Here is a 26,052-nt window from a genome sequence, read left to right as displayed (position 1 = left end):
TTTGCATAGCTGTTACATTGTAACTCAAATCAATCAAATCACAAACTGGGAGAAAGGCACATAAACAGAGCAATGTTGCACCCCCTTAAATGCATGTGCCCACTGCACATTACTTCATTACAATTAATTAATGGCTAATAAGGATAACAACATATATCTCTTATCTTCTTCATGCATTATCTCACCAAATATTTTGTTTGTTGGGACACTGAAGCTGTGTAAAGCCTTAGACTTGGGCTTAACCAAACAGATCAGCTCGAAACAAGTTACTCAACAGCACTCACTTCATTGTGCATTGTTTTCATACGCCCACCGGGTGGCAATGTCACCGTAGTGCTTGGGCCCATCATCGCTGCTTGCAGCTATATTTTTGTCATTTGTTGTTGTGTGTGCCACAGTATCGCTTATAGTCTGTTGTATGTTAATTAGCCTCTTATCCACAGTTCATGTTTATGGTTCTTGTTTTCACAGTTTTGGTTGTTTTGTTTGCACTTCACATAATACATTATGTGCACTTGCATCTACCGATTTCTGACAATGATAAATTAATAAAAATAATATTCATATTTCTTTTTAAATGTCAAAATCGATTCTTAAAAATAAATGCCGGGATCTTAAGTATCAATACTTCAGTTTTGATCTGCCCATAGCATGTACATTACTGTTCTTTACTTTATTTGTGTGCAATTTCAATGTTTAAAATATGCAGTGTTTCATTAAAATTGGATAAAAATAACAATTCATAAAAATTGCTGTGCTAAAAATAACCCTGTGCTAAAATTTGGAAACCCAGCGCTGGGTGCAATATGGACTAACTATGTTAACCAAGCGTGCCGATTTAATGCTACTTAAGATGAGACTTAATTCATCCCGGCGGGAAAATAGGGTAAAAATTACAGAATTGTTACTCACTCAATGTTTTTTGTTTTCACAACATTCTGTTTCATTTTATGAAAATTTGTATCTGTCAATTACAGAACGTGTACTCCCAAATAAATCACATTACAATGCAAATAAAACGACCACATATGAAGGGTGGGGTATTTGCAGTTTCCTATTTCTTACAGCCTGCAAACTTGTTACTTATGTAATGAATGCAAAAAAGTGGACAAATACGTAATAAATGTGATCGAGTTATCCAAAACTTCGACTCATTATCTCAAAATTTTGACATATTATCTCAAAGGCTAGATGTATTATCCAAAATCATGACTTTTTATCTCAAAATCATGACTTTTATATCTCAAAAGCTATTCAAATTGTGAAAATATTGTGTCCTTTTTAATAGTACGTAGTCCATAGTTCAAAGCTGTTTAGCAGGATAACCCAGTTAGCTAGCTTTGTACTTAGGTATCTAATTTGATCTAATTTGATAACATGCACTCTGAACAGCTGATACACAATTTTTAATTTGACGCAATGAGAATAAACGCATCCTTCTCTGTCCATTTGACTTTAAACATTCCGTTTTCGTCGACGACTTTTTTTTTTTTTTAAACAAACAATATTGTCAGTTCGCTAATCAGACCAGAGAGGGAAAATAAAATGAAAAACCGATGTGAAAACTCTTCTTTCTGAATATGTCACTAGTCCTATACTGTCTGTTCAGATGAGCTGCCAGTTTATAAATGCATGTGATTGGACCAAACCGACACAGATGAGGATCTGCTACAGAAGCCGCAAAGGTTCCCGTAGAGACTCGCTGAACTACAACAAGCGGTTTTTCATGCGTTGATCTGCTCAGCTCCAGCTGTGTCCCCCGCCCCCAAGTTCTCAGTACGGTCCGCTGAAATATTTTGCTGGGTCCGCAAATGGACGACCCCTGGTCTGTTCTGGTCTGTTTGCGTCATGTTAAACCAAATCCTTTATAAAAGCAAGACTCTAAAAACAAACAGAGCTGGAGATATTGGAGGAATTGAAAGTGTCTAGCTGATCTCGTATTTGGAGGTGGGATCGCAGCGCTTCCCTCTAATTTAACATTGCGACTGTTTTCGTTTCCGCACAGGAAAGCTGGTAAGCTGGGCTGGGCCATTATTGTTTTGTTAGAGCATATGTCATGTAGGAATGTAGTGTTTTGCTCCAGTATAGAGACGGTAGATCTCTATAAATCAGATAGATACATCATTTCTTTGCGCTTGATACTGTTGCAAAGTTTTGGTTTACGTATTAAGTTTATATTACTACAAATACTACAAAATACAGTGTGAGCATGTACATCTGTAGTAGATCTCCAGGAGACAATGCGCTATCCACAACATTTTTGCTGATTAGCCTTGATATTTTACATTCCACTTGTGTCTTTCTGCCTATTTTTTGTGACTTTTTTTTTCTAGGATATTTAGACCGCGAGTGAACCATTTTCCTCATTTTCTTTATTTGTTGCTTTACTACACATGGTCCAAGTTTCTGATTTTATTTTTAGGCAATCTAATTACAACTGACAGAGTCTCTGAAGCGCGCACACCTCCTTGTAGAATTTTAACGACCTAAACTGGGAGGTGAATGGGGAAACGATAGTGGGTGAACAATTTAGAATAAAACCCATAACCAATGAGCTTCTCTCCAGGAAATACAGAAATAACAGGAAGTGGTATTGTCTCCGCCCACTTTGCCAGCATCATCTCCAGTGCTGTCAGCCCTGTTTAACCCCTCCTTTTTCCTGCTTCTATGTGCTTTCGCTCAAGCCCCCATCTGGCCCCCACTTTCTCCTTCTCTTTCAGACTGCGTTCTTTCTGTATTTATTTTTAGATGCATAACACTTCATGTAATTCACTCATTCACTCCTAGGAAATATGTGAAGTATGTGTCCATCATATCATGCTTCAGCCAGGGGTCTTACTGAACTTCAAACATTATGTGTTGTTTAATGTTTTTATGTAGTGTATGTAATTTTTAGACTTGAGCTAAATAAATATATTATATATAAATAAATAATAATATAAAAAATGTTGTTTTTATATTAAGCGTCTTATAAATATTGATAATGTGTGGCTGATTGCTTACTCCAAACTGGCGAACCATGGAAAACGACACTATCCAACAATTAAATTACGCCATTTAGAATTAGACAATGAAATCCAAATAAATCTACTTCATTGTTACAATTTACTTTTCTATTTACCTATTGTATTACATTGTCTGATTTTATCAGGTGATTTAGAAGTTACTAATGGTTGGTCCAGTTACACTTCTTTGCTTATTTGAAGTTACACTATATGGTCAGAAGTATGTGGATGCCTGACCATCACACCCATATAGGCTTGTTGTACATCCTTTTTAAAAAATATGGAGTTTATCTCCTTTTCTTTTCTGGAAAGGCTTTCCACTGGATTTTGGAATGTGGCTGTTGGGATAGTAGCATTAGTGAGGTTGAGCCTGGATGTCAGACAAAAAGACCTGACATTCCAGTTCATGCAAAAGGTGTTCAGTGGGGTTGAGGTCTCGGCTCTGCGCTTCACCTTTGGCATAGCTGGAACATGGTGAAGAGAAATCTTAATGCTATAGCATACAAAAAAATTCTAAACAACTGTGTGCTTCTAACTTTGTGGCAAAAGTTTCAAGAAGGCTCACATATGGATGTGATGGTCAGTTGTCCACATACTTTTGGCCATATAGTGTATTTGTTTCACAGTGCAGCAGTCTGCAGTGCAGCAGGCTGCCAGGCAAAAGTACCAGAATGCCTTTCAATTATAAACATAAAAGTGGAGCCCAACAGCAAAGAGAGAGGAAAGAGAAAGGCTGGGGGAATGTTATTACAATTAAATTTTTATTATTCCTCGTCCTTCTTCTAACTCATCTCTTTCGTCAACTTGGCTGATAACTGGTAAACCATCTGAACGAGTTTAGCAAAGGATAATGGTTTGGTAACTTTAATGCACCTATTAATTAGTTAGCTAACAGCTGCAATTAATTATATATTGATCTGTTTTTGTAGTGTATTTAATGCAATTTTTGCTTGGCAATATAACTGACATTAGGGTTGGGGTGCAGGTGTAGACAGTACTACTAGTCATAACAGGGATACCAGGTTACTGAATGTTTATGAAATATTAAGGGTGTGAGAATATGCACATGCAAATACTTTATTTGGTAAGGCAATATGAGTATAACCCCAAATTTAAAGCTTGCAAAGGGGCCTACTGTAACAAAGTTCTGCCACTGCTGGGAACACTGGGTGCAAGGTGGGAATACACACTGGATGGAACGCCAGTCCATCCCAGGCAAAGAATGCTGAATGGGATAATAAATAATTAACTGCTCTCTTTGTCCATTAAAGTAAGGGAATGATTCATCTTGCATACTCAGATATATGCTTTAAACTTACTCTGGAAACTTAATCTGAGCTTTAGGTTGACTGATGCAAAATATGATGGACAGCTTGTTCTAATCTGTGATTGGCCAGTGCAACATGTGATTTATGGGCATAAGCAGTCACTTAAATGTATATTCCTACCCACCATATTCTCTGAGGTGCAGGATTCCCCAACTACATTATTACACTCACTCACTCAGTCATTCACTCCCTATTTACTTTTATAAGGCTGAAGATATTTTACAAGCAGGAGGTATTGCTACTCTAGTATAGAGAGTTGCATGGTATTGGACATAGCTGTAATACAGTGAATTTCTATGGATATGAGCTGGAATGGGAATAGAATTAAAAAATGCTGTAAAAGCAGAACTTTATGAACTTTACTGCATTGCCACAAGCATGATAATAAGCTGAATGCTAACACTCTGGTTATTGATGAATGTGGCAGTCAGTGAAGGCCCATTTTACACCAGACACTTAAAACACTTCTTAGTGGCTCCACATCCAATACACTTTCATTTTAATCAATGTGGTCTTTTACACTGAACATACTGTTAAAGTGTGCACAAAGAAAATTTTTAAGCCATCAACTAAACAATTTCTAACTAGAAACATTATAAAATAAAAATATTTATGCTATATTGTTCAGCATCCATAATCTAAACAGGGCGTGGCTATATTTCAGCATAGTCACGTAGTCATACTGCAGCAGTGCATGTTCAGGTCATGATTAAAATTCTATAAAGTTTTGTGAAGGTACTAACATAGGAGTGAAAATCACACTGGATTAACAAACCTTATTTGATTATATTTAGTAACACATTCATAACCACCTTAGTATCAGTACAGATATTTGCACATTATACGTAATTTCACAGTGCAAGAAAGCACTGAAATAAATGCTATTTATTTATTTATTTGTTTGTTTGTTTGTTTGTTTGTTTGTTTATTAAGTTAAAATTTTAAATATTAGTTTAAATATTTTTAATTAATATTGCTATTGATTAAACATATTTATTAATTGTCATTACTATATATCATTGCTATTATTTATTATATATCACAATATTTCCAGTGTGTTTAATGCACCCTGAGCTACATCCAGCTGCTATTCCCACCGCCACTGTAATATACATTACAGCCTACCAGTTCCGCTTAAGTTGTAATATTTGTCTATATTAGGATGATAATTGTGTTGTGTTGTCCAAGATGTGTGTGTTGAATGTATCGTCTTGTGACCAAACAGCAGTGGTAGTCTGCCTACTACTACTATATATTATAATAATAAAGATATATATATATATGTATGTGGCGATGTGATCTGCCGTTTTTTGTATGGGGCGGATATAGGGTACGCTTCGTGGCTATAAAAGGAGATAGGACTGACGCCTAATTAAGTGCGTCCAGTTGGGTCCTGGAAGTGACGTCAATTTTGGTGCTCCGGGTGCACATTCTGGAGGTAGGAGCTGCTGGTGGTGGCTACAATGTGGTCTGTGTTTGTTATGTGGGGTTAATTGAGACTTGTTTCATTTAATAGCGTGGCTGAGGAGAACTACGGATGCATTGAGTGAAGGCTGATCTCTGCGAGGGTTTAATTTGCATGCCGCCGAGCACATTGGGCGGGGTGTGTTGTCAGTCGCAGGTATGTTATGTTTTAATGTTTGGGCAAAGTAGTAACTCCTTTTTTAAAAAATGTAATTATTTTTTTTATTTTAGTAGTGATACAGGGGCTGGAAGGTGTTGCAGCAGGCTTTTTGGTGGGGCGCTGCTAGATTTGATGCAACGCTGTTCGTCTGTATGAGCTGCAACTACGAGCATTGGTTATTCACCGGCTGTTTAGGAGCGCCGGAACAGATTGGATTGCTTCCTTTTTTTTAATGAGTTGTACTCTTCGACCAACCTTCTGCCTTTTACTAGAACCATGCATGGGTTGTAGATGCGTTCGGGGTTAATTGGATGACCATTTCATTTCAGCATCCGGTGAATGTGGGACTTGAGGAGGGGTACCGGAGGCGAATAGCGACATGTTTGTCAGTACTATTTGGTTGTGTTTTTGTGTGTATGTGGTTGTGTATTTTGAATTTTTCTTTCTTTTGTTTATTTTTGTGAGCAATTTGACTTGCTCTTTTCCTCCAACAGCCCAACCTAAATGTTTCTTTATTGGGGTTATTATTTAAGTGTATGTTTGATTGTGTCTTATATTTTGTTTTCTTTTTTCCTTCAGAATTGGGGGGCTAACATTAGCCAGAGTACTCCGTGTGTGGTGGTGGTGCGGCTGTCAGCTTGCAGTGTTCACAACGGGTGATTTGGTGCTGTGGTGGCACATGTGGTTGCTGTGTTTATTGGATAGGCAAGACGATTTCCCCAGTTCTGAAGTGGTAAAGTGTGCATGTGTATAATGTTATGAGTGAGGTGTTTTAATGTTTGTATATTAAAGAGATCAATGCTGCAGTTTATTGTATGCTGTTCTGAATAAATTGTGTGAACCCTTCCATCATTGTTTGATACCTGTCTCAGCCACAACGAATCTGTGTATTGGGTACTTGATGTACTTGTGGGTCCCTAGCCAAAATTCTGGGGTGGCGTAGTCTAAAATTTAGTGCCAAAATTGGCAATAGTTCTAATCCTTGAGATAGGAGGGCCATATATATATATATATATATATATATATATATATATATATATATATATATATATATATATATATATATATATATTACCAAAAGTATTCGGTCACCTGCCTTGACTCACATATGAACTTAAGTGCCATCCCATTCCTAACCCATAGGGTTCAATATGATGTCGGTCCACCTTTTGCAGCTATTACAGCTTCAACTCTTCTGGGAAGGCTGTCCACAAGGTTGAGGAGTGTGTTTATAGGAATTTTTGACCATTCTTCCAAAAGCGCATTGGTGAGGTCACACACTGATGTTGGTCGAGAAGGCTTGGCTCTCAGTCTCCGCTCTAATTCATCCCAAAGGTGTTCTATCGGGTTCAGGTCAGGACTCTGTGCAGGCCAGTCAAGTTCATCCACACCAGACTCTGTCATCCATGTCTTTATGGACCTTGCTTTGTGCACTGGTGCACAGTCATGTTGGAAGAGGAAGGGGCCCACTCCAAACTGTTCCCACAAGGTTGGGAGCATGGAATTGTCCAAAATGTTTTGGTATCCTGAAGCATTCAAAGTTCCTTTCACTGGAACTAAGGGGCCAAGCCCAACTCCTGAAAAACAACCCCACACCATAATTCCTCCTCCACCAAATTTCACACTCGGCACAATGCAGTCTGAAATGTACCGTTCTCCTGGCAACCTCCAAACCCAGACTCGTCCATCAGATTGCCAGATGGAAAAGCGTAATTCATCACTCCAGAGAGCGCGTCTCCACTGCTCTAGAGTCCAGTGGCGGCGTGCTTTACACCACTGCATCCGACGCTTTGCATTGCACTTGGTGATGTGTGGCTTGGATGCAGCTGCTCGGCCATGGAAATCCATTCCATGAAGCTCTCTGCGTACTGTACTTGGGCTAATCTGAAGGTCACATGAAGTTTGGAGCTCTGTAGCAATTGACTGTGAAAAAAATCGACGACCTCTTTGCACTATGCGCTTCAGCATCCGCTGACCCCTCTCCATCAGTTTACGTGGCCTACCACTTCGTGGCTGAGTTGCTGTTGTTCCCAAACTCTTCCATTTTGTTATGATAAAGCTGACAGTTGACTGTGGAATATTTAGGAGCGAGGAAATTTCACGACTGGATTTGTTGCACAGGTGGCATCCTATGACAGTTCCACACTGGAATTCACTGAGCTCCTGAGAGCGACCCATTCTTTCACAAATGTTTGTAAAAACAGTCTGCATGCCTAAGTGCTTGATTTTATACACCTGTGGCCAGGCCAAGTGATTAGGACACCTGATTCTGATCATTTGGATGGGTGACCAAATACTTTTGGTAATATAGTGTATATGTGTGTATATAATAACAAAAATATTAACATATACAGTCAGGTCCGGAAGTATTTGGACAATGACAGAGTTTTTGTGATTTTGCCTTTATACACCACCGCAATGGATTTGAAATAAATCAATCAAGATGTGATCGAAGTGTAGACTTTCAGCTTTATTTTAAGAGGTTCCAAAAATATATGGCATTTACCATTTAGGAATTACAGCCATTTTCAGGGGCTCAAAGGTATTTGGACAAAGTGACATAATCGTAAATATAACTATAATTTTAATACTTGGATGAAAATCCTTTGCAGGCAATGAAACTGCCTGAAGTCTGGGCAAAAATCTATAGGCAAAAAATTTTATAGGCAAAAATCACAAAAACTCTGTCATTGTCCAGATACTGTCGGACCTGACTGTATATGTTAATATTTTTGTTATTATATACATATATATATATATATATATATATATATACATATATATATATATATATATATATACACACACATATATATATATATATATATATATATATATATGTTATTATATACATATATATATGTATGTACATTTTGCACAGCATTGTGAAACAGATCTTTTTAAACATCTGTCCACTTTCGGAAGAATCCGAAAATATTTTATAGGATGAGACTTACCTAGGTATGAATGACGTTGGGGTCCTGCAGGGAAGGGGTGGGGATGGTATTGGGGCACACATGGTCAGGGGTCAGTATGGACAGTGGTGCTTCACATCAGTGATACTGAGTTTATGAAAAATGCACTACATTTCAGCAAAAGAATTTATGCCAAAATGTCAGAAATCAGAAAATGGTAGCTCTTTAATACATTTCATGCTGTGACCTTTAGGAAGAATATTTTGTGTGTGTGTGTGTTTTTGTATGATTAGGGTTTTATGTGAAAATAAGATAAACTTGCTGTGTGTGTATGTGTTTTGTAGGCTGTTCAGCAGTAGGAACCATGGATATATTCTTCAGAGGCACCATAACAAGTTAGTGTTTACCCCCCCCCAACACACACACACACACACACACACACACAGATTGAGTATAGTATTAATGTTGCTATATTTTTATATTATATTATAATATTATGTAAATATTATATTTTTATGTTTGTATTTGTTGTAGGTTCTCCTATAAAAACCAGGAATGCACAGGGATGTCAGCCATCCTACAGGTACAAACCAGATAATGTGTAATACTAATATATATATATATATATATATATATATATATATATATATATATATATATATATATATATATATATATATATATATATATATATATATATTTATGACTTCTACATTTTCGAGTCAGAACAAAAACATTTTAGATTTCCAAACATTAGTTTTCCAATACAAAATTACATGTTACAGAAAAATGTTCGTATGTCAGTAAAGAAAGCAGCATATTACATACGTGACCACTTTTCAGACAAAAAACATGATCTAGGCTGCTGGTTTTTGTCACACTTGCTTCTTATCTGCAAAAATAAGTGCGACAGTCAAAGTCTCCAGAAGAACTGTGGCTGGTTCTGCAAGATGCTCAGTAAAACTTACAGCTAATTTATATTATAAAACTACACAAATTGTACCTGAGACTCCTATTTTTTACTGTTTACTGGTTTTTATAGTATTTTTTAATGTAGAAACATTTAATTTCATGATTTTTTGAAGGCACCTTTGTTCTACGGCATTTCTTTGGATGTGCTTAAGAATTTTGCACAGTAATATATATATATATATATATATATATATATATATATATATATATATATATATATATATATATATATATATATATATGTATACACACACACTCACCAGCCACCTAGGAACACCTGTACCCCTGCTCAAATTTTTACAGTTTTGTAATTGTATTGAAAAACAGAACCTGAAATATCACAGATATTCACAATACTTTGTTGAAACACAACTGGCAGCAATTAAAGATTTAAGTCTTCTTTAGTCCTATGCTACAAGCTTTTGCACACCTGGATATGAGGATGTTCTTTCTTTCCTGACTGCTGAATCTGTCAAGCTCTGCCAAGTTTGATGGGGAGAGGCATTGTAACACTGTTGTCAGGTATCTTCAGAGATGTACATTTTTAGGGTTCTGGCATTGCGTCTATTGTCGTGTTGAATGGTGAACCTTCGCTCCAGTATGAGGTCCTGGGCATTCTTGAGCAGATTTAGGAAGAGTCTCAAACTTGGTTTCAAACTTCTTCCATTTAAATATGATGGATGCCATTGTGTTCTTCTGGACCTTCAAAGCTGCACAAATATTCAGTACTGTTTTCCAGATTTGTGCCTTATCATGATACTGTCTTGGGAGTATATGGACAACACCTTCCACCTCTAAATGTCTTGTTTTTGTCATGTCAACACCGGAAACGGTGTCCAACTACAATACGCAGAATACAGCACGACCTTCAGATATGGCTACCACGGAATACCCAACAACCACAGAAACTTTCATGTTCATGTTCACCATTTAACGGATCACACACAACTCATTCACTAATTACTGACAAAGCACTAACATGGGCAACAGCTGTATGGTCCCGAGGAGGTGAGCACTCATAGCACGCACGGAGAAGTATGCTGGCTATCCTGAAGGATGGCACTTCCTTCAGCTCTTCCAGAGGGTATTCGATTACTCTCCTGAGGGCAAGGATATTGGTGAGAGACTCCTTAGCCTGAAGCAAAGGAACCTAAGTACTACTGAATACGCCTTGAACCTCTGGAAGCAGCTGGAATGAACCAGCTCTATTGGGATGACCAAGCCACCCTCGATTCACTTATCAACATGTCTATTCGTCTCAACATCATGCTTTGGAACCCAGGAAGAATCAAAGCCATGACCATCCCAATTCCGGAAATCCACCTCATAGAGTCCATGCAACTTGGCCAAGTCAAGCTAATCCCTGTGGAATGCCAAAGGCGTCAGAAGGAGAAATTACGCTATTACGGTGGCAGCCCTGAGTATCAAGTAGCACACTGCTCCTCTAGGCCGATGACCAAGGCACCACAGCTGAATCATGAGCGAACACCTCTCGCTCCCACATGGTGAGTAACTCTAAATTCTTCTCTCAACAGAAATGTGTACTCCCCGTTCAGATCACATACGCCAAGAATGTCTGTCATCTTATAGCTCTGATTGACTCCAGCGTCGCTGGTAACTTCATAGACAGCACCCTCACTGAAAAGCTCCAGCTACCCCTTCAGCCACTGCAACACCCTCTCCATGTCCAAGCACTGGATGGAGGCCCCACTGTGGGGGGGGGGGGGGGGGGGGGGGGGGGGGGGGTCACCCACAGCACCGAACCCATAACCCTCCACATCAGCGCCATGCACCAGGAATGGATATCACTCCTCGTCACAGTCCCCATGGTGCTTGGGTTCCCCTGGATGCAGACCCATTGCCCACAAATTTCCTGGAAGGAGAAGGAGATCACACACTGGTCAGCATTGTCATGAGAAGTGACTCTAAGTCCCTTTGATCTGCATTTCCTCCACAACCATTGAAAGCCCTGAAACTTAGTCCCAAGTGGAACTTCCCACTGAGTTCCACAAATTCAAGGAGGTTTTCAGCAAGGCCAAAGCCAGTGGACTACCACCACACCATCCCTATGACTGTGCCATCGAGCTCCTGTCCAGAGCCCCACCACTTTGGAACCCCATTTACCTCTTGTCAACCAAGGAGACTCAAGCCATGAAGGCTCTGCAACAGGAATATATTCGGTCCTTGACATCAACAGCATCTGTTGGCTTCTTTTTCATGGAGAAGAAAGGGGGCGGTCTACAACCATGTAGTGACTATCGAGGCCTCAACCAAGTCACAGTAGAATATCATGATCCTCTGCCACTCGTCCCCTCAGCGCTCGCACAGCTACAGGAGGCCAAACTCTTCAAAAGATTGGATCTGAGGAGTGCATACAAATACCCACAGTATTTCAGTGTCTGATTAACGGCACCCTACGGAACATGCTGGGAAACTCCTCCCGCAACTCATGCTTCAGAGACCATGGTCACATCTAGCCATCCACTTCGTCACTGATCTCCCTCTCTCACAGAGCAACACAGTCATGATGATAATCATCGACCATTTCTCAAAGTCCCTTCACCTGCTTCCCCTATCCGGTGTGCTGTCAGCATCTGAAACAGCAGAACTGATATTTAACCATGTGTTCAGGTACTTTGGCATCCCTGAGGACATTATGAGTCACTAGGGAGTGCAGTTCACATCACACAAATGGGGAGGATTTATGAAGAAACTTGGCATCACAGTGAGCCTGACATCAAGTTTTCATCCCCAGGCTAATGGCCAACTAGAAAGAGCCAACCAAGAAATAGGGCAATTCCTATGCACATTCTGCACCAACAATCAGGAAGACTGGGCACAATTCCTTCCATGGGCAGAGTATGTGGATAAGTTCATCCGGCACTCAGCCACCAAGTTAACCCCATTCCAATGTGTTTGAGGATACCAGCTACCGCTGTTCTCATGGAATGCCAGCCTGACTGACTCACGCGCAGTGGACGAATGGTTCAGGCAGAGTGAGCAGGTATGGGAACAAGCCCACTGACAGCTTGTACACACAGCCCCAGTAACCAAAGAGTTCACAGATTGTCGCAGAGGGGAGACTCCACCTCCAAAAGTTCTCAGATGATACAGCCATTGTTGGATGTGTATCTGATGGGAATGAACAGGAATACAGGGACGTCATCAAGGACTTTGTTGACTGGTGTGAGTGTAACCACTTGCACTTGAACACCAGTAAGACGAAGGAAATGGTGATTGACTTCCGGAGAGTGAGAACACAGCACCACATACCAGTGACCATCCAGGGCTTGGACATTGAGTTGGTGGATAGGTTCAAGTACCTAGGTGTCCACCTAAACAATAGACTGGACTGGCTGGATAACACTAATGCTCTGTACAAGAAGGGCCAGAGTCGCCTCCACCTGCTGAGGAGACTAGGGTCCTTTGGAGTGTGCAGGACATTATTAAGGACATTTTACGACACTGTGGTGGCCTCCGCAATTCTGTACGCTGTAGTCTGCTGGGTGGGAGGCAGTGCAGAGCGGGACAGGAAGAGACTAAACAAGCTGGTTAGGAAAGCCAGCTCTGTCCTGGGCTGCCCACTGGACTCTGTGGAGGTGGTGGGTGAGAGGAGGATGTTAGCCAAGCTGACATCTATTATGAACAACACCTCTCACCCCCTGTATGGGACTGTGGAGACCCTGTGTAGCTCTTTCAGCAGCAGACTGCTACACCCCCAGTGTAGGAAGGAGCGCTACCGCAGGTCATTCATACCAGTGGCTGTCAGACTTTACAGCACCGCATTACTGTAACTTTCAAATGTGCAATATTTTATAATTTTATATAATTTTATTTCTTACAACACTGCATTACTGTGATATTCATCTGTACAATATTTTTATAAATTTTATATAATTTTATATAATTTTATTTCTTTTATTATTCCTAAGGGTGCATATATACAGTCAGGTCCATAAATATTGGGACAGTGACACAGTTTTGGTAATTTTGCCTCTGTACACCACCACAGTGGATTTGAAATGAAGCAGTCAAGATGTGACTGAAGCGTAGACTTTCAGCTTTAATTCAAGGGGTTTAACAAAAATATTGCATTAACCGTTTAGGAATTACAGCCATTTTTTACAGAGTTCCTCCATTTTCACAGACTCAAAAGTAATGGGACAAACTAATATAATCATAAATATTAGGATTATTTTTATTACTTCGAGGTAAATCCTTTGCAGTCAATGACTACCTGAAGTCTGGACCCCATGGACATCACCAAATGCTGAGTTTCCTCCCTTGAGATGATTTGCCAGGTCTTTACTGCAGCCATCTTCAGTTGCTGCTTGTTTGTGGGTCATTCTGCCTTCAGATTTGTCTTCAGTAAGTGAAAAGCAGCTCAGTTGGGTTGAGGTCAGGTGACTGACTCGGCCATTTAAGAACATTTAATTTCCAAGCTCTTGGGCTGCTTTCACAGTATGTTTTGGGTTGTTATCAATCTGTACTGTGAAGCGCTGTCCTATCAGTTTTGCAGCATTTGACTGAATCTGAGCAGAAAGTATAGCTCTGTACACTTTAGAATTCATCCTGCTACTTCTATCAACAGTCACATTATCAATAAACCCCAGTGACCCAGTTCCATTGGCAGCCAAACATGCCCATGCCATAACACTGCCTCTACATGTTTGACGGATGATGTGGTATGCTTTAGATCATGAGCCCTTCCTTTCCTTCTCCATACTTTTCTCTTCCCATCATTCTGGTACAAGTTAATCTTGCATCAGAACTGGTCAGGCTTTTTTTTAGAGGTTTTTTAGCAAAGTCTAATCTGGCCTTTGTGTTCTTGAATGTTACCAGCGGTTTGCATCTTGAGGTAAACCGTCTGTATTTACATTCATGAAGGTGGCTCTTGATTGTAGACTTTGACAATGATAGGCCTACCTCCTCCAGAGTGTTCCTGACTTGGCTAGATGTTGTGAAGGGGTTGTTCTTCAATAAGAAAAGAATTCTGCAATCATCCACTTTAGTTGTTTTCTGTGGTCTCCCAGGCCTCTTGGTGTTGCTGAGCTCGCCAGTGCATTCCTTCTTTTTAAGAATGTACCAAATTGTTGATTTGGCCCTCCTAAAGTTTCTGCTATCTCTCTGATAGGTCTGTTTTGGTTTTTCAGCCTAATGATGGCCTCCTTCACTTGCATCAACACCTCTTTGGACGGCATATTGAGAGTTCCCATGAACAGCTACCAAATGCAAATTCAACACTTGGAATCAGCTCCAGACCATTTATCTCCTTAATTTATCATGATATAAGGAGGAAACAAGCCACAGCTGGCCATGAAACTGCTTATCAGTCAATTGTCCCATTACTTTTGAGCCTGTGAAAATGGAGGAACTCTGTAAAAAATGGCTGTAATTCCTAAACGGTTAATGCAATATTTTTGTTAAACCCCTTGAATTAAAGCTGAAAGTCTACGCTTCAGTCACATCTTGACTGCTTCATTTCAAATCCACTGTGGTGGTGTACAGAGGCAAAATTACCAAAACTGTGTCACTGTCCCAATATTTATGGACCTGACTGTAGTTATAGTTTTAACTTTTCTTTCTTCCTTCCTTTTTCTTTCTTCCTGCACTTTAACTGTCTGTGAGCTGCTGTGATAAGTGAATTTCCCCACTGTGGGATCAATAAAGTTTATCTTATATTAGAAACAGACTTCATGAGGGTGGCCTGAGGGCCCGACGTCCTCTAGTGGGCCCTGTGCTCACTGCCCGGCACCGTGGAGCTCGATTGGCATTTGCCATTGAACACCAGAATTGGCAGGCCCGCCACTGGTGCCCTGTGCTTTTCACAGATGAGAGCAGGTTCACCCTGAGCACATGTGACAGACGTGAAAGGGTCTGGAGAAGCCGTGGAGAACGTTATGCTGCCTGTAACATCGTTCAGCATGACCGGTTTGGTGGTGGGTCAGTGATGGTCTGGGGAGGCATATCCATGGAGGGACGCACAGACCTCTACAGGCTAGACAATGGCACCCTGACTGCCATTAGGTATCGGGATGAAATCCTTGGACCCATTGACAGACCCTATGCTGGTGCAGTGGGTCCTGGGTTCCTCCTGGTGCACGACAATGCCCAGCCTTGTGTGGCGAGAGTATGTAGGCAGTTCCTGGTGGATGAAGGAACCGAAGAACTTGACCAGGCAACTGAATGTTTAGAATCAACGTTCTGCAACTCACTAGATAAGGTAGCTCCACTTAAAAGAAAAATAATTAGGGAGAAAAAGCTAGCACCCTGGTATAGCGATCACACACGAACTTTAAAACAGACCACTCGAAAACTAGAACGTAAATGGCGTCAAACTAACTTGGTAGTATTTCAAATAGCATGGAAGGAGAGCCTATTGAGCTATAAGAAAGCTCTTAGTGCTGCTAGATCAATGTATCTCTCCACCCTAATTGAAGATAACAGAAATAATCCTAGATTCTTATTTAATACTGTAGCAAAATTAACTAGGAATAAGACCACAATAGAAACACGCACACAATCATTATATAGCAGCGATGACTTCATGAATTTTTTCAATGGTAAAATTGAAAATATCAGGCTAGAAATTCAGACTATTAATTTAAAACCGGACAGTTCTATAACTAACCCTGTAGATGATAATATGATAATATTAGATAAACAACTACAACGCTTTAGTCCCCTTGAAGAGACTGAACTAATTTCACTAATTTCATCATCAAAATCATCAACCTGTATGCTAGATCCTTTACCTACTTGTTTCCTCAAACAGATAATTCCTGAAACAATCAAACCTCTTTTAAAGATAATCAATTCTTCCCTTAGCATTGGCTATGTACCTAAATCTTTTAAATTAGCAGTTATCAAGCCCCTGATTAAAAAACCTGACCTCAATCCCTGTCAACTGTCCAACTACAGGCCAATATCAAACCTCCCCTTTATTTCCAAGGTCCTTGAAAAGGTTGTAGCACAGCAGCTATGCTCATACTTACATAGGAATAACATTCATGAAATGTATCAGTCAGGATTTAGGCCTCATCATAGCACAGAGACAGCACTGGTAAAAGTTGTAAATGACTTACTACTGGCCTCTGATCAGGGTTGTGTCTCCTTGCTGGTGCTGCTTGACCTTAGTGCAGCTTTTGATACCATTGATCATGCTATTCTCCTCAATAGACTAGAAAATGTAGTAGGCATTAAGGGAACAGCCCTTTCCTGGCTCAGGTCTTATTTGACTGATCGTTATCAGTTTGTAAACGTAAATGGTGACTTCTCTTCTCATGCTAAGGTAAAGTTTGGTGTTCCGCAAGGCTCTGTTTTAGGCCCACTGCTCTTTTCTTTATATATGCTACCTCTGGGCAAAATTATTCGTAAGCATGGTATTAGCTTCCACTGTTACGCTGATGACACACAGTTGTATGTTTCAGCAAAGCCAGATGACAGACACCAGCTTAATAAAGTTGAGGAATGTGTAAAAGACATTAGAAACTGAATGCTTATTAACTTTCTCTTACTTAATTCTGACAAGACAGAAGTACTTGTACTAGGACCACATGCAGCTAGAAGTAAGCTTTCTGATTACATAATAACTCTGGATGACCTTTCTGTTTCATCATGTGCAGCAGTAAAAGACCTTGGTGTGATTATCGACTCTAGTCTTTCTTTTGAAGCTCATGTAGATAATATAACTAGGATTGCTTTCTTTCATCTCAGAAATATTGCTAAAATAAGAAATATATTGTCACTACACGATGCAGAAAAATTAGTTCATGCTTTTGTTACCTCTAGGTTGGATTATTGTAATGCCTTACTGTCTGGATGTTCCAGTAGATGCATAAACAAGCTCCAGTTAGTCCAGAATGCAGCAGCGAGAGTCCTTACTAGAACCAGAAGATATGACCACATCACCCCTATCTTATCCACACTGCATTGGCTCCCAATCAAATTTCGTATTGATTATAAAATACTACTATTGACCTATAAAGCACTAAATGGTCTCGCGCCACAGTACCTGAGCGAACTTTTGGTCTTTTATGATCCGTCACGCCTACTCAGATCAAAAGATGCAGGCTATTTGTTGGTACCTCGAATAATGCGGGCTACAGCTGGGGGTAGAGCTTTCTCATACAAAGCCCCACAGTTATGGAACAGCCTTCCACTTAGTGTTCGGGGCTCAGACACAGTCTCAGTGTTTAAGTCTAGGCTGAAAACATATTTGTTTAGTCAAGCCTTTTGTGAATAGTTTTCTTAGGTACAGGGGCAGGTCTGGAGGGTTTCACAGGCATAGAGTGTTGTGGTGAAATGGGATGTTTGGATGCTGTCGCCCCCCCACTCTCACACGTTCACTCAGGTTTGTCGATGGTGGAGTGGCTGGCTGCCTTATGTCCCAGGGTGCCCTCATGTCTGTGTTAGCTTCTGGCTCTCCCTTTCAGTTATGCTGTCATAGCTAGTCTTGCCGGAGTCCCTGCTTGCACTCTGCATGCAAAGTACATCGTGCTTAACCATTAGAGGACAAAAGCTCACCTAACAATCTCTTCCCTTCTCTCCATCTCTCTCTCTCTCTCACTCTCTGTCGAGCTACACATGCTACTTCTGAGATGCCAGTGATGCCAGTGATCCTGACCCCTTCTGCTCCTCCTCGCTGCCTGACCCATCCTGATGCCCTACTTCTGGTTGGAGTTCTCATCGGTTGAGTTCGCTCGCTGCTGCTGGGGGTGGCCCCATATGGACTGCCTGAAGAACTGTTTGGATTGCTGGGGATGGTGCCACCTGGGGGCTGTGGAGATGGCTTGGGGATCACATATGGGGAGCTGTACTGTAATGGCTTGGGACTGCGACTGCTGTAGTGGCTTTGGGGCTGCAGTTGCCACGAGCAGCTTCGTACTCAGGACTCCATCAGTGGACAGTGGATAGATTTTAACCAGCCGGACCTCTTGCAAATACTGTGATTGGTTGCACAATTGCACTATTTGTCCATATAGTACACAATAGAAGGGATTTATTTATAATTGCACTATCCGTTGCACCCAGATGAGGATGGGTTCCCTTTTGAGCCTGGTTCCTCTCAAGGTTTCTTCCTCATATCATCTCGGGGAGTTTTTCCTTGCCACCGTCGCCACTGGCTTGCTCATTAGGGATAAATTCACAGTGATAAATTTAAATATTTACAATATATTTTTGTGAATCCATTTATTTCTGTAAAGCTGCTTTGTGACAATGTCCATTGTTAAAAGCGCTATACAAATAAAATTGAATTGAATTGAATTGAATTGATACCATTGAATGGCCCCCATGCTTGCCTGACATAAATCCAATAGAACACCTCTGGGACATTATGTTTCGGTCCATCCCGACGCCGCCAGGTTGCACCTCAGACTGTCCAGGAGCTCAGTGATGCCCTGGTCCAGATCTGGGAGAAAATACCCCAGGACACCATCCGTCGTCTCATTAGGGGCATTCCCCGACGTTGTCAGGCATGCACACAAGCACGTGGGGGCCATACAAACTACTGAGTACCATTTTGAGTTGCTGCAATGAAATTTCAGCAAAATGGACTAGCCTGCTGCATCATTTTTTCACTTTGATTTTCAGGGTGTCTTTGAATTCAGCCCTCTGTAGTTTGATCATTTTCATTTCCATCAAACGATGTGGCATCATTTCGTTCCTAACACATTACCCAGTCCATATCAGTATAGATATCCAGCATGATATTTTTCCCCATTGAGATCTGATGTGTTTTCAAAGTGTTCCTTTAATTTTTCTGAGCAGTGTATTTAGTTGTAGTCTCACTACATAATGCACCACAATATCTCACTACATAATGCACCACAGCTTACAGTGAATGGCAAATATGGACGCAGGTGCAGGTAAACAAAAGCCTTCTTTATCAAGCTTGCAGACAGATCAAAGTCTGACAAAAACAAGGTCAGAGAACAGGCAAAGGTCAGGAGATGTACGTTTAGCCCTGTTTATGCTAATCGTGACTTTTAAAAAAATATGTTTATAAAAGTAAATTAATTTTTTTTACTTTTTAATTAATTTACAAAATTTTTAATGACATCTTAAGATTTATAATGTGTTTATGATTTTAGAAGGGCTCTTTAGTGACTAAACATGTTATAAGCATATCTGCATTTCTGTATGAGCTTTTGTGTGTTTCTTCTTTTTTCTCTTCCTCAGTTTTCACACATCCTTCCTCTCTGATGCTTCTTATGAGTGTTTCTCCACCAATCCGGAAACAGGCTTAGTGCACCTGTGCCGTAGAAGTCCACGCCTACTTGCAAATGGCTACTATGTACTGACAGAAGACAGTGTTGTTACCGATGATGAGGGTAACCTGACCCTCACTCCAACACAGACCAACATTTCCTACAAAGAAAATATTGCTCGGTCAGTAACAGTGAGAACCTGTATGTGAGTGTGTGAGTGAAGACACAGACAAAGGAGATAGAAACAGAGAGAGGAAGAGACAGACTGTGAACTTTATACTTCATTTTTGACACCTCTCATCACTAGTTCAAAGTTTTTCCAAATTAAGTTTACATTTACAGCATTTGGCAGACACCCTTATCCAGAGCAAATTACAGACATGAAAGGACGTTACTTTTTACATTCGTACAACTTAGCAGTTGAGAGTTAAGGGTCATGCTGGGATTTGATATAACCTTCCAATTAGTAGGCCAATGCCTTAAACACTGAGATACCACTGACCCAGTTGAAAGAGACACATGAGTTTGTATAGTCATATTTCTTTATGGCAAACCCCAACTACAGCAGCCACATTCTGAACTGCCATTCTGATCTACATGGTCACATTTGACCCTGAACAGTATCTTTGTACCCAAATGGTGTAGAGACTTCCTTTTTATAGCTTCATATCATCACTGTTAAAGAAGTCATCAAGTTTCATGAAAAAAATTATATAGTGTAGTGGTAATTCAGAGACATTGAGACCTGAAAGGGTCAAGTTTGACCTGGAACACAATAGGAGGGTTAAATTAATTTAATTTAAGTTAATTATATTAGCCATCATTTAAATGATATTCAGTGTTTATATAATTCCTGTTGTTTAGTAAAAAAAACATGACTGTAAACTAAGAAAGCTAACAACACAAATGTGAAAAAAGCATAATGCTTTGCATACTGCATACTTGAATAACACATATTGCAGACTCACCATAGGTTAGGGCTGAACAGTATAGGCTGCCGTGTCAACCCTGTCAGTGCATGTTCTACATGTGCAACAGTCGCGTCAAGACCTGTCAAACTGGTCAGTATTCTGTAGGAGACAAAAATGAGAAATTTTTCAATTTTCATAACTAATCTTGAAGAGAAAATATGTAGTCCATGAAAAAACTGAATTAAACTAAAATTGATCTTAATTAATGAGTTTATCATTACTGGTTTTGCAAACTCCAAATCAGGTTCTAAATCTAATTAGAACCTAATCGACTTCTAGCAGATTCAGACACTGTCTGTAAAAGTGTGATTCTTTCAGCATAACTGGTTAATTACACCCTGCCAAATCTGTGTATTAGCAGAGCCCAGCTAAATTAGTAACCATTTTATCCTGGTCAGGATCGCAGTTGAGAGCTGAAACCCCACGGTTTAGAGCCTATGCCATAAGGTGTAATGTAAACAAAATTACTATGTATAAATATGACATCATATAACTAATTAACTAATAAACTTTAACTACTTAATGCCTCTGTATATGAAGGAATAAACAACAGTGGAGATGAGTCAAATATGTTTTGATATGTCAAATATTGAACACTGATGATCGAGTACAAGACAGGAGGAAATTTTTTGTGCGAGAATGTCTGACCTGTTCTACACATTTGATTTCTAAGTTATTAGATATATTCTTGGTGTGTTTTTGTTTTTAGCTCATGACTCCAGCAGATACTGTGTAGTAACGCAACAAGTCATACTTTTCTTGTTTCCACCTGTACATTTGACTGGTGTCATTACCATTATTATTTAGCATTTAAAGAGCTCATATTGCAGTTTTTACGTGTTGTAGTGTGTGTGTTTATAGAATTTTCCGTCGGAGGCGCAAAACCAGAAGGTCTTTTGCCACACTCTTGAATGACGTCAGCCAGTCCTTGCTCAGTGGAAGCATTTTTGGTAGAGATGGTACCCTGTCGTCTGCTGAATTGTCATCATGTTTGGATGTTAACAGCGGCACTGAACAAGACACCTCTGTCTATTTTACATATGGTAAGGGCTTTGGTTAGTTTTGAAAAAATGTTTTAGACCAAAGTGTGTGTACATATGTGTATTCTGGACCCGTGTGTGTCTCTTGCAGGTCCTACAGAAATTGTGCCTCTTAAAGACAAAGAAAGTTTTTTACCAGAGGTGGAGTCTCTCTGTGAAGACTGTTCTGCCCCTGTTCTGCCTGCTCAGTCACTGAATAGTCTGATTGATGTCCCACCAGAATCTAAATGTTACTGCACACCCAACAACCCACCCTCAGGTGAGAGGAAAATGTGATAGTGTACAGTACAGAATATGCATGAATGCTGTCCTCCTGCTACACACGTTTACAACAACTTAAATATTTTGGTTTTGTAATAACAATAATAATAATAATAATAATAGATGAAATAACATTTCTTAAATGTCAGCATGGTGTAACCAAATAAAAGCAATTTTGTTGTTAAGTGACAAGAAAATTCTGTTACATTACAAGTAAGACCCTTATAATAGTGCTTCTGTGAGTTCTGTGAGTCTGTGGTCTGTGAGTTTCTCAAATATGGCATATAATTTGACAATTTATGTCATAGCAAAGTTAATTCAAGTTTACATCAAATGATATGCTCTTAGGAAGGTTTTACTATTGCATGTAAGAACTTAATTTCAAGGGTAAATTCTAATACAGGTGTTCTTTACAACCTTTTTGGTAACTTACTTATTCTAAGATTAAACTTATTTTTTAAAAAAACCTTGCCTAGAGAGCATGCTCATTTCTGCTCATGCAAAGTAATAGTAAGTGAAGTGACTTGTGGCCAAGTATAGTGACCCATACTCAGAATTCGTGCTCCGCATTTAACCCATCCAAGTGCACGCACACACACGCACACACCTGGAGCAGCAGGCATCCTTTTTTTTGCTGCGGCACCCAGGGAGCAGTTTTGGGGGTTTGGTGCCTTGCTCAAGGGTCTTCCTCAGTTGGGTCTTCACTCCCCCCACCTACAATCCCTGCCGGACCTGAGACTCGAACCCACAACCTTCAGGTTCACCTTCGGATTGCAAGTCCGAGCCTCTAACCATTAGGCCACGACTGCTGTGGTCGTGAACATGACATCATTTAATTAGATCAAATTTAATTTAATATATCAAAGAGGGAAAGATCGCACACATTTTTTCCCCCAGTTGCTTTCTGAATGCTTTTACAAATTGTGTGTAAGGGCCCACAATTACACACAGTCTACACTCACAGCCTATGAACTTATGAGAACCTATGGACTATAGTGAATAATTATATACAGTACCTACAAGCCTAGAGGTGCTGAGATATCTCATACCCCCACTGAGATTGATGTTAATCATTTGTAAAGGATTACACTGTAATATTGATCATTTATAATTTATTTCTAGATGCCATGTTTAGGAAGGCCTTCCTTGTCCTCCTTTTCACACTGTGTCTCTGTGCGAACATGTTTTCCAGGTAAGATCTGGAAAGAAGGCATGTGTAAGTGAGAAAATGAGTGACTAAGTGAAAAAGTGAGAATATCATCAGCTAATGAATCACTGAATGTTCTACAGCTCTCTTGATTTTGTGAAGTCCTGGCTGCCATAGTTTTTTTTTTCTTGTCAGTGAAAGTGTTTCTGAGTAACAGTGCAATTATTTCACAACCTGACAGATATGTGTGTGGAGGAATTGCTGTAGCAATGACTTTCCTTTTCCTGATATCATCTATATGTGAGTATATATACAAACCTTCTGACATAACCAGCACAGCACATGTTATGCTTGACTTGTTAAATCTCAAGTGATGCTGTAATATAAAAAACACTTCAGGTTTTAGTTGAAGGTAATTTCTTTAATAAAGTAACGTTCAAAGGAACACCCAAGAGGACTGTATAAATCATTTTATGCCTCCGCCATTTAGTGGTGGAGGCATTAGGTACGGCATTAGGTTGTCTATGTATCTATCCGTGCGTCTGTCTGAGGTTCTCTTTAGTGCAATATCTCAAAAATGAGCAGTTGAATGTTTGTAGGACTAATATGAAATTATCATTGTAACAAGCAGATGAACTGATTGGATTTTGGAATTGATCTAAACAGGGTCAATGTCAAATGTCTGAAATAGTTTTTCTTCAATAGCTTCATTACAGTTTGTCACACAGAGATGCATATATGTTTGAAAGTAAGTGTGTGTGTTTGTGTGTGTGTGTCAGGTGGCTCTAAGTCTGGAACAGCATGCACAATTTGGACCAAGACTGAGGTGAGTTGACTTAAAATTCCCTTTATATATAATCATTTATAGACTTGTATATATACAATAGTTTGACTTTAAGTTCAATATGAATAACATTATTAGTGTTTTCCATAGGTTTAACACCAAAAGTGCTCACATAGACTTTGTGCCTTTCCTTTAGGATATCACATCAAGAATTGAGTGATGAAGAAACACACACGGTCTAACAGACACTCATACACACAGTCACATAAGCAGAAGTGAATCATTGAATTAATCATTCAGGTAACTCAAGTATGTGCAAATGTGCATCACTATGCCCAAATTTGTTAGCTTTCTAATGCCTGTGGTCACTTCTCTTTGTACGCTGTCTACTATTCAGGAGATTGTAAGGTTGGTCTCTCAAAGAAGCAACATAACCAGAAAAAATGTTACATACAAAGTCACTCCTCACTGTTCAATTACTCACTTGTACACATTTTTCTATTCTATATCTTTGTAATTCAAGAGTCTATCCACTAACAATTCTGTAGAACCAAATTACGATTTTCTTTTCAATTAGTAAAGCATCGGGTCTAGAAGAGCACCTGACAATAGTGTACAATGAAGGAACATATGGCTATGGAATAGAAAATGAAGTTAAAAAAAGATTATAATGACTATAGAAAAAGACTATAATGATGTTTATGTTATATTTATATTATTACTTATATTATTATCTAAGTATGGGCCAGTAGTAGGGAATTCCCACTCTGTTTATAATATAGTGTTAGATGTATTTTATTCTGTGTAGTAATAATGATGATGATTATTATGAATAATAATAATAATAATAATAATAACTTTGATGTTGTCTCTGAGACATAGCAATAGAAATGGTTCAGCTGCACCCAGCATGGCTTATTAGATCAGTGTTGTGAATATTAACATGTTCAGTAGATTTGCATTGTACTTTGGCTCAGAAATATATTCATCAGTGCCTCTGTTGAGGTCAGCACAAACATGTCTTGATTGACCTTCAGTACAGTTGGCAATATTGTAATTAGTTATTTTTTACATTGAGAAATATTACATTATAATATATAAGAAATGTTATACTTGTGTTAGCATTCCATAGATGGTAAAGTGGACCACAATGATCTCATCCTCTGGGTTGGTTAAATTTAGACCATTGGGCTTTAACTGAAAGTTGGAATAAGACAGCAGCAAAAACACATCTTTTAAAAGTGGAGAGTTGGAGGTGTGAAGAGGTGCTAATTATTGATCATTAAGTGCCTTTCCTTTTGCATCTTCAGTTAATCTTATTCATGGCTATGTGACATAGCTCAGATTCAAACCTGAAGCCCTGCTGTAGGGTGCACATTTTTAGTGCAATGCAATGATTTTAATGAGTCCCAAACTGCTAGTAGGGTTTTGTTTGACCTGGACTTTCCATTACAGGGTCCAGCCTTTCTTGAATGTTCAGTGACACAGCCACTAACTCTGCATGTACTGTATGTTATTGGCTAATATGAATAACAGAACTGTATATACAGTACTGTACAAAAGTCTTAGGCACATGCAAAGAAATGCTGTAGAGCAAAGATGCCTTCAAAAATAATGAAATTAAATGTTTCTACATTTAAAAAAAACTATAAAGAGCAGTAAACAGTAATAAATGAAACTTCAAGTCAATATTTGGTGTGACGATCTTTCGCTTTAAAAAAAATATATGTAGTAGTCTCAGGTACAATTTGTGCTGTTTTATAAGGAAATTAGCTGTAAGTGTTACTGTCATCT

At 39.4% G+C, this 26,052-nt stretch overlaps 1 protein-coding gene across 8 annotated transcripts; it reads left to right on the top strand.

Annotated features, from left to right (window-relative positions):
• The first annotated feature begins 1,279 nt into the window (after positions 1-1,279).
• Positions 1,280-25,947, top strand: tmem71 (transmembrane protein 71). Of its 8 annotated transcripts, XM_034314766.2 has the most exons (13): positions 1,284-2,013; positions 5,663-5,771; positions 5,850-5,954; positions 6,537-6,690; positions 9,217-9,267; positions 9,407-9,455; positions 20,027-20,236; positions 21,873-22,069; positions 22,158-22,325; positions 23,450-23,519; positions 23,716-23,774; positions 24,254-24,300; positions 24,455-25,947. In XM_034314766.2, exons 5-13 carry the CDS (start codon positions 9,237-9,239, stop codon positions 24,476-24,478), a joined length of 855 nt encoding a protein of 284 aa, XP_034170657.1. In that variant the 5' UTR covers positions 1,284-2,013; positions 5,663-5,771; positions 5,850-5,954; positions 6,537-6,690; positions 9,217-9,236; the 3' UTR covers positions 24,479-25,947. The 8 variants fall into 8 exon arrangements, with proteins under 8 accessions (XP_034170660.1, XP_034170659.1, XP_034170657.1 ...); XM_034314765.2 differs by lacking the exon at positions 5,663-5,771; XM_034314768.2 differs by lacking the exons at positions 5,663-5,771; positions 5,850-5,954 and having other exon boundaries at positions 1,281-2,013; positions 6,537-6,662.
• Positions 25,948-26,052: the final 105 nt, after the last annotated feature.

This window comes from Pangasianodon hypophthalmus, chromosome 21 (assembly GCF_027358585.1).
Source record: "Pangasianodon hypophthalmus isolate fPanHyp1 chromosome 21, fPanHyp1.pri, whole genome shotgun sequence".
NCBI classification, from domain to species: domain Eukaryota; kingdom Metazoa; phylum Chordata; class Actinopteri; order Siluriformes; family Pangasiidae; genus Pangasianodon; species Pangasianodon hypophthalmus.
Note: the sequence above shows the minus strand (reverse complement) of the source record. Positions and strands in the feature narration are given on the sequence as shown.